The sequence below is a fragment of the Crocodylus porosus genome, unplaced genomic scaffold (assembly GCF_001723895.1).
Source record: "Crocodylus porosus isolate Cpor-Errol unplaced genomic scaffold, CroPor_comp1, whole genome shotgun sequence".
Classification (NCBI taxonomy): Eukaryota; Metazoa; Chordata; order Crocodylia; family Crocodylidae; genus Crocodylus; species Crocodylus porosus.
In genome coordinates, this window is record NW_017728914.1 from 22197398 (window position 1) to 22207267 (window position 9870).

At 44.5% G+C, this 9870-nt stretch overlaps 1 protein-coding gene across 3 annotated transcripts in view; it reads left to right on the forward strand.

Moving 5' to 3' along the window:
- The window catches only part of JAKMIP2 (janus kinase and microtubule interacting protein 2), a 122797-nt gene that overhangs the window by 74435 nt on the left and 38492 nt on the right, over positions 1 to 9870 (forward strand). For all 3 annotated transcript variants that reach the window (XM_019534977.1, XM_019534979.1, XM_019534978.1), the window contains exons 2-5: positions 209 to 477; positions 5119 to 5616; positions 7531 to 7740; positions 8359 to 8457. In XM_019534977.1, coding sequence (XP_019390522.1) covers positions 349 to 477; positions 5119 to 5616; positions 7531 to 7740; positions 8359 to 8457 — 936 coding nt within the window. In that variant the 5' untranslated portion in view covers positions 209 to 348. The remainder of the gene's footprint in view (positions 1 to 208; positions 478 to 5118; positions 5617 to 7530; positions 7741 to 8358; positions 8458 to 9870) is intronic.

Consider the following 9870-nt stretch of genomic DNA (forward strand, 5'->3'; position numbering starts at 1 on the left):
TACTCCCTGTAAGAAGAAGAAAGTTTGGAATGCTTTGGAGATGGCTAAGCTCATACACAGCAATCTGATTGTGTTAGAACCTCTCTTGTAAGGCCCTGGGTGGAGGTGACAGTGTTTAGAGAAATGAACTGTGATTATTTTGTAACCATGTGAGCCATTGCACTGCTGCTACCCACTGATCAATGACAGCATGTCTTATTTCTCGCAGGGCTTCCAACACAGCTGAGAAGGGGACCTTAAGGAATGTCACACAGTAGGTGCTGAGACAACTTGCACTGAAACAAATAAAAAAATGGCAGTCCCGATTTGAAACGAATTAAACACGCAGACTCTCACTAATCCTAAACCATGTCAAAAAAAAGTCGTAGCAAAGGCGAAAAGCCTGAGGCACTGCTAGTCGCCCTGCAGGCTGCCAATGAAGAACTCAGGACCAAGTTAACGGACATTCAAATTGAGCTACATCAAGAGAAGTCTAAGGTGAGTGAAGAGTCCATATCAGGGACAGTCTCTCTATGGTAGTAAAGCATGTAGAAAAACTGCACTGTGGAAAACCAATGTATGAAATGCATTTTTTCCTCCGGAACTGAAGCCTCCCCTGCCCCCACCTTCCATTTTTCCATGTAGGTAATGCCACTGACTTTAGTGGAGCTATTCTCAATTGACTTAGTTAACAAAGTTAATGAAGCATCATGCCCATGAAGAAGAGATTTGCTGGCTTTAACAATATCCTGGCCATATACCGGCTGGTTTTATAAGTCCTCTAACTACAATACCCTTTTTCTATCTGTAACTAATGTGCAGTGTTGTTACGCATTCTTGAAGGATTGACTGTCCATCCATACCAAAGATGGTTGCACTTCTGTAATGAGTGAAGCCCTCCATAAATATATAGTATGAATTCTATACTGTGCTTTTTTGGGGGAAGTCTGCATGGTTGTCCAGGATGTGACTGCATCCAGTGTAGACCTTTAGGCTACCTAGCTCAGGCACTGATAGCTATGTAGCCACAATGCCACAGAGTTTACTATGGGCAAATTGCCACGTGTATTTAAGTACCTGAGTTGTCCTCTCTGCTGCTGGTGCTGCTGCTTTTGCTCCATTGTTGTTGGTGCCTAAACTAGGTGGTCTAAAACTACCTTGATGTGCCAGTGGCATGGGCTTTGACCCCACTCGAAGGCATTCTTATCCCAAATCCCCAGCACTAACCCAACCTCTCTGTTATACTGAGGTGTGCACACAGTGAATTGTTTCCCCTTTCATCCCCACCCCACCATCTTATGGCATTTTTCCTGTTTGTTGAGAGGTGCTTCAGATAGACAGTGCATTGTATCTGTGTTTGGGAGTGACCAATGTTCATGCAGATACCATTCAGAGCACTGCTTTCATACCATAAAGCGGTTGTATGTACAGAGCTAAGTGCTCCTTGGACACTGGATAAGCACAATCTCTCTTTAATTTTTACAATGTGCTCTTCATGAGCAGCAGATAAAATAGATGCTCCATCTTATAGCTAGTGTTGACTTCCTATCACCCAGTCACATAGGTAGGGACAGTTCTCCCCACATCCCAGCTCCCTGGGTCTGCAATCCAGCCATCAAAATCATTTCAAAAGGTGTTTCAATCATGTCTTGATGGGTTTGCCCATCTCTTCTCCCCCACGCTTGCTCCCCCAGTCAATTGTAATTGAAACCTATGAACCAGACTCTTTGGCTACTTCACAAATAAGCATGGCCTCAGGCAAACAAACCTAGGCGGAGCTGTTTCTAGCTGCCACCATTGAACAACACCAAGGGTGCCAGGTTCCATGAGGCCCTTTGTTGTGAAAGCCTTTCTTGTCCATATATCAGGGTTAATGGGAATCTTCGACCATCAGCTGATTCCATGAAAAGCAGTTTCTTTAATTGGGGGGGATGAAAGAAAGAATTGACATTTCTGTGCTGTCTCATGAGCTGATGATCTCTTGGGGGTTTCTTCCCTCATTTTTCAAAGAGATGTATAGCCATTGATTTGCAAACTGTGAAGGAACCAACACCTTCTCTTGAATTCATTCTGCATCCCATGCTTCTACAGCAGGCTGATCGCAGATCCTGGACAGGCAAAGTAGTTTTTCAGGCATTGGCATGGATGTTTTGCACATGAGCAGAGGCTATCGACTCTGTAGGAAACGTAGGCTAGCTGCCAGAAACTTGATGGAGCAAAGAGCTGCTTGCTGATGCTCTATTTCTACTGTGGCTGTATACTTTTAGTACCCGGAGGTTCATTGCCATTTTTCACTTTAGAGGTGACAAAGAAACGGAACTTACACAGGTAAGCAAGACTTGTTAAAGACTTCTGAACATGTGAAGCTGTTTACAAAACATCAGTCCCTAGGAGGGAGATCAGTAGAATATGAACAAACCAAAAAGATTAATTCACATTCAGTAGCTCCCACCAGATATTGAGCATCTCCTGAAAGGTGCTGAATGCCTTGCATTCCCAATGACATGCATGCAATGTAGAGTGCTCACAGTATTAGACCCAAAGAGTAACAGTGGAGTTCAAGAGTGGCCTACAACAGGGTCATGGGCCAAATGGAGACGAACCCCTTCTGGAGTGCCCGTGGTGCTGATTCCAACCTGTGCACCGCACACATGAGCCGCATGCACTGCACACATGGCTTGCTGTTACATGGTCCCTGGGGTCAGTAAAGGGTGCGTGCTGCCCATGGCGTGCAGGCTGGACCCAGTGGTGCACGTGGCACAGAGGGTCTGGGGCACTGTCTGCATGCAGCACCCCAAACCTGTGCTGCCTGCATGCAGCGTGCAGGACTGGGGCCAGCAAATGGGATCAGGCCACCAATCTATAGCATACAACTCCACAGGCCAGTTGTGACCCACAGGCCAACTGTTTGACATCCCTGGCCTACAGCACATGAAAAGTGATCTCAAGTTTGAATGAGCACAGATTTGAAGTGCATTTTGATCAAAGCTTTTGGTTGGGCCCATGTTATGAAAGTACCCAACTCCCAAATTGGTTCTGGATGTGGTTCAGATCTTATATCCCCCAGAGTTTTAACTTAGCTCAGACTGAAAGTTTTGGTTCAGATTGACCATCTTGTGGCTGACCAATCATTTGAGATGCCTGGGAGAGTGAGAAGGGACTGTTCCTCTTCCTCCCACCAAAAAGCTTGGGTAAAAATTTCTGCTGCACCTCCCTGTCACAGCCTCACCTTTTCAGGTGAGCACATAGAAGAGTAAAAACCTGAGCCATTGAACAATGGGACCTTTTTTTTGCATAACTTTGTTTCACCAATTTGAACTGAAATTTCTTCCTGCAGAGCACCTTGCTTCACCCTCCCCCATGCACTAAAGGGCACGTCAGCATTGCAGTCAAGTGTGTCTGCAGCGCCTGTAGACACACCTGAGTGAACTCTAAACTAGAGCACTTGGGTATTGATAACAGGGTAGCCATGGCAACACCGCTCTGTGTGGGCTATCTGTACCAGAACTAGCTAGTCGAAAGGTATCTCAAGGCAGGCTGAACATCATGTAGGAGTTGAAGCCTGACTGCCATGTAAATACACTCTAAGCAGGACTAAGTGGGTGTCATTTTATAGCCCATCAAAACTTCTCTTTGATCAATGAGATAAAGCATGCTGATGTGAGAGGTAAGATATCCTACTCATTTTCCCTAGTCAAGGAGAGGTGCAAAGGGCATGAAACAGAGGGGCAGGGGAAAGGAGGTTAGAGAGACCCCAGATCTGCATGTCTGGATGATTACAACTAGGCATCTTAAGTTAAACTGGCCTTAGTTTCAGTGGTAGTAATTGTACTTAGGGTGCGACATACAGAAGTGATGATAGACACTGACTTTTATTCCCTAGCCCTACGTACCTGTCTGTATTAGACAGCAGTCAGTCATGCCCTGCTTTCTGCCTGTCAGTGGAATAGTGCTACAATAGGGTTATTCCTTTTGCATAGAGTGACAGCAGCTAGATGTTGCTACTGCAACAGTGATCTCTAGTGCGAGCTGAGTGCCAAGTGCCTCTGGAATCGGCCTCCTTTTATTTCGGCATATACATACTGGGGTGAGTACCTATCTTAGCACGCAGGTGTTAACATTTCTGCCTGAGTTCTTGAACAGCAAAAGCTTTAACACTGATGTTTTAGGGAGGTAGCTGGTTTTTTTCTCAAGGAGACTTTGAGGAAAGACACCGCTTCATTTTCAAGGGTTGACTAACACTTATCAGGATGACATTGGGGACCTGAAGCCAAAGTAAAATCACACTATTAGGACTTTATTTCTCAGTTGGAGATTTATTTTGCTTAGCATATATCTGAGACCACTTGGGGACAGAAGACAAAGACAGTACATCTTGCGTATAGCTTTCCCTATCTTCAGCAAATCTCATTCTTCTAATCAATTATGACCACAAGCAGGCACCACTGGTGTCTCTTGGAGAGCTTTCAACTGATCTAGTCTTTTATTTATTATTATTGATTTTTTTTTTTCTTTCTCACTTTAAAAGGTTTGCACACTCTGATTCTTTATAGTAGTTATTTTGAGGAGAAATTGTCATGGGAGGTTTAATCTTTCAACTCCTCCTTTTTCCTTTTCATAAACCTTAGAACACACCCACTGAGTTTGCAGCAAAATGAAATCTCTTTTTTTCCTTATCAAATCACTTTCCTCCGTTGTACATTCACATGAGTTTGCAATTGTGTTTGCTCCTGAGGTCTGTGTTTGGTTTCTGAAGTGTATTGGGTTACCTCATTATTGCAGGGTTGTCCTTTAGGTATGGACAAGGGATGGAAGTAGCTGGGGGGGTTTTTTCAAAGAAAAGCAATGAGGCATTAGTCTTAAGGGAAAAAATATATATGGGGACAAATAATAAAGACTTTACTCCATCAAATGTCCTAATGGAACCAATAAGATTTTTGCCAGAGTAAGAAGAGGTAATTGCTGGGAGAATGCTTCTAAACATGCCTGTATTTTTGTCATACTGGGGGTGGAGGAAGATAGGGGCATCTTGAATGTGTTTTGTCCCTTGGGTGTAGCACTTTATAGGCATCCTGGGTAGACATGCTTGTGTATCATCTTGCTTGTGGCTGTTGACTTTCTTTTCTTCTCAACACGTAGGTTGCTAAACTTGAGAGGGAGAAGACTCAAGAAACCAAACGGATCCGAGAACTGGAGCAACGCAAGCAGACCGTACAAATCACTGAACTCAAGGCGAAACTCCACGAGGAGAAGATGAAGGAGCTGCAGGCAGTGCGGGAGAACCTAATCAAACAGCATGAGCAAGAGATGACCCGGATGGTCAAAGTCAGAGACAGTGAAATCCAACGCCTCAAGTCAGCACTGTGCGCTTTGCGGGATGGGAGTAGTGACAAAGTAAGGACAGCGCTGACCATTGAGGCTCGTGAAGAGGCCAGGAAACAGTTTGACTCTGAGCGCCTTAAGCTTTTGCAGGAAATTACTGAACTAAAATCTGCCAAAAAGCAGGTGGATGAGGCCCTTAATAACATGATCCAGGCAGACAAGATCAAAGCGGGTGATCTTCGGAGTGAGCATCAATCCCACCAGGAAGCCATCTCTAAGATCAAATGGGAGAGTGAGCGGGATATCCGCAGACTGGTTAGTAGCTCCCACCATATACCACAGAGTTTGTGTCATTTTTTCTAGCCTTTGCCTCTTGTTGTGGTACTTAGATCCACACAGCTCAAAATAGTTTAAAAAACAAATGATAAATGTCTAGTTATCACTCCTCCCAGGAAATAGGTCTTCAGCAGTAGGTGGCAACTGTTCAAGATTAAATAAATGGCCTTAACATGGGCCTTAAGTAAATGAGCTAATGCTCTGTTTTGCAGTGAACTGAGTAGTTGTTATACATCTACTGCTGTCTCTTTTGCTATTATTCCCCAACGAATGTGTGTTAAAAGAACCTCTGTAAGCATCATGGAGCCGAAACATGTTGTACGGAAGAAGCACTGAAACTATTGGCAAACTTTTGTGGCGTTCAGGGAACACTTTCATTCCCCCCAGAAAGAAAAAAAAGCCAGAAAAGTCAAAACAATTCCCGTACATTTTTTTAAACTGTGTGCTTTTGGTGAGGAAAGTCCATGACCTTAAGTTTAGAGACTTTGCTGGGAAGTTGGAAATGCAAGTTCATACCCACCTCTGGGTTGCCTGAAACCCTGCTCTAGAATCCTAACCTCGCTATTGTGCTAAAAGGCATGGGGAGGGGGGACTTCTCGTCTGGCATCAAGTACTTATAGCCTTCCTCCAGCTCCATGATAGAACTGTGCAAGTTGGTGACATTCAACTCTGTTTCACCCTGTGTATATTCTGTGACTGATATGGGATGTGAAATAGTTTTTGGAAGTTATAAGGAAAAGAAATTTGTTTCCAGAATATTTATTTGCATATGTGCATTGCACTAGGCCAGGCTTTGATTTCATGTACTCCAGTAAAATCTCAGTGGAAAAACTATATTGCCCTGGTGTCAAGAAGGTTGCAGTAGATTGACACCTGGGTAAATGAAATCCAAATCTGGCCCATTAATTTGAAAATATAATTCTAAAGGCATTTTAGTATGCTTAAAAGGTTACAGGTTCAGTAAAGTGTCTTTGATGGCTGTAGACACAATTCAGCACAGATAGTATTTTTGCTTTTGGGAAATGACTCATGCAACTTTCACAGATTGCAGTGCACTTTTTCTGAAAATTTTGCAAATTCCGGTTCACTGAACATCCTTAGGCTCAATGGCATTAGCTGCCTTCTGCAAATCTCTGTATCCTTTAGGGCTTGTGTGCAGTGATCTTATTCCAAAATTGAGTTAACCCTTCCTTTTCTGGTTGCCAAGCATCATGCATCAAGATTACAGTGAAGGAAATGAAGTGTGAGGTGCTTTATTGTGGGCTAGATGAATCTGGAACATTACACAGCAATGGAGCAATTGATATCCAAAGAAACAAGAATTATTAGAATGACCCTTCCAATACAGAGTCGGCCCCTGGACTGTAAGTTTGTCAGATTGGGTACGGAGCCCCAGCTGATGTAAATCAGTGACTCTGTATTGATTAAACAGGGCCATATCTTCAACTGATGTAAATCAATATAACTCCATTTACTCTACCAGGGATTGAGCCTACATATCTTCATTTAGCCATAGTATTTTGTATTGTAAATGATTACATGAGGTGCTAGGTGATAAACTGTAACTTTGGCTCTGATTTTTCACAGATCTTAATCCTCTGCAGTTCTTGAGCATGTCAGTAGGGGCTACAGAAGTGGAACACCATTGAAAAGAGCTTGTGTATAGATTCAGTGATGCCCTTTGCTAATCGACAAGCCGCAGGCAATAATGATTCATATTTTGTATTGTTTATAGTAAAACCTTGATCAAGTTTATTATCTAGAAATCTGGTGTGATACTCAACAGCAGATACAATAGTAAACGACAACATCGAAGTGATCTGAGTTACTCTTGCAATGCTGACGTGCTGTTGGATTTGTGTGTTGATATTGTTCTGGTATTTCTTAATTTAGATGGATGAGATCAAAGCTAAAGACAGAATAATCTTTTCCTTGGAGAAAGAACTGGAGACTCAGACGGGCTACGTACAGAAGCTTCAGCTGCAGAAAGAAGCTTTGGATGAACAGCTCTTCTTAGTGAAGGAGGCAGAATGTAACATGAGCAGTCCCAAGAGAGAGATCCCAGGGAGAGCAGGGGATGGCTCAGAGCACTGCAGCAGTCCTGTGAGCAGGTTTCCCTGTCCTCTGAAATATAGAAGCTTGGCTCTTTGGTTTGCATAATAAACTCACCAGCCTTCTGCATCATTTTTCCTATTTGCTACAGAGAGGATAAGCTTCATTTTCTGAACTCTATGAAGTACCCTCTAGTGGAAATTCCTAGCTATGTCTGCCAAAGGCCCTTTGTAGATACCTTAGAAGCACATATGTTTTTGCAGATGTTTTCTTTCCTCTGAATAGCTGGTTCTTAGCTGGTCCAGTGGGTTCAAACCAAGGGCCAATTTCTGCCCTGCACTGCACAATGTGGTTATGAAACACTACCAGATGCAGTGAATATGGGACTCTCCCAAAGCGGAATAGCATATCATTTGCACCCATGTTACCCAGAAGTAAATGACCATACAAAATGTAAGTGGGGTCCAGAAATGAGATCCAAGCTGTTTTAACTTTTTCCCAGCACACAAGTCCCTTGTGATGGTCTCTATAAATGGTACCAATATGGCCAAGGGGGTTCATTTCACTACAAAATGATGATGTGGTCATATTTTAAAGCATTTAACTTGACTTGTCCAATGTATCTTCCATGTGAACCAGTAACTAAATGATATTTTTCTCCATTCTCAGGATTTACGCAGAAATCAGAAGAGGATGGCAGAGCTGAATGCCACCATCCGGAAACTGGAGGACAGGAACACACTACTTGTAGATGAACGAAATGAACTGGTTTGTGATCTTGTCCTTGTCATGCTGGGGAGGCAAGAAGTCATAGGGAAAGAAAAGAAGGGTGATTTAGGCAGTCATGATTAATGCTGTATCTACCCTTTACTCCTAAGGCTTAGAACTTCTCATATGAAAGCACAGGAAATGACACAGTTCTTGGGTGTGCTCAGCAACCTCAGGGCCCAGTCCAAAGTTCCTTGCAATCAGTGGTAATTTTTCTATTGATGTCAGTAGGCTTTGGCTCAGGGCTTTAGTCTTTGTTTCACTACATCCGTTAACACACAACTGTTCCATGCATTATGAAGTGCTTCATAAAACATAGCATGGTGCGACGTTGTATTTAAACATAAGAGGTAACAAGGGCTAATTTTTGCTGCTAACTGAATCTCCAGCCCTTCCATCTCCCTCACCAAGGATAGCCCTGCCCCTTGACAGGTGCCCTGCCCCTGGCTGCTATCTTGGGGCAGGTGTCCTGTCCCCTAGCCCCTGACTCCTGACCATCAGAAGTCTTTCTGGGAGTGGGGGTTGCCTTCTTGGAACTGGAAAAAAGACAAATCATATAGTAAAAGTCAAAAATCTACTGTAACAGGTTTTAATTTTATTTCAAAGAATGTTTTTGTCCTGACTTACATGTGTTTGCTTAGTGTATATAGAGATGATTGCATAATAGGTCAAAAATAAGGTCTTACTCCTGTATTTTGTGTGTGGAGAGTGTGTGGAGTGTGGGTGGCAGGTGGGCATGTGTATATGCTGGGGTGTGGGGAGGGGTTGGTGAGGGGGTGTGGCTGTGTGTGGGGAGTCTAGAGTATCTTGGGTGTTAATATGTGTATATGTGGGGTAGTTGTGGGGGGGTATGGGCGTGTGGGGTGTGAGGTAGGGTGGGGGTGTGGGGACCCTGCACATGCCCCCCTATGGCACACAGCGCCTACTGCTAACAGCAGCAGCAGCAGACTCATTGCCTACTCACATGTTGCACAGTACCAGCCAGTTCTGGGAGTTGCACATGGCATCAAGGAGCGCAGCCAGGCTGCCCACCTCTGTCACTCCCTGCAGGTCATGTGCAGCTCCCACACCACTGGGGGAAAACCCTGCATGATGAAGGCAGCAGCCTCACCTGGCTCCCTGCCACCACATGCAGCTCCTGTCCAGCAGAGTGCCAGGAGCAGTACGGGGCAGCAGAGCCAGGCTGCCAGTTTCATTATGTGGGGCTTCCCCTGGTGGTGTGGGAGTCCCAGGAGCTGCATGTGAGCCATGGGAAGCCCCGTGAGATACAGGCGGGCCAGTTTGGCTCTGCTCCTTCCACTACATGCAACTCCTGGAACTGGCTTGAACCGCGTGCTACCAGGCAGCTGCGCCTGCATGGGCCATGAGCAACCCTGAGGGTCCGCTGCCTGCTGCTTTCACCAGTGGCAGGGG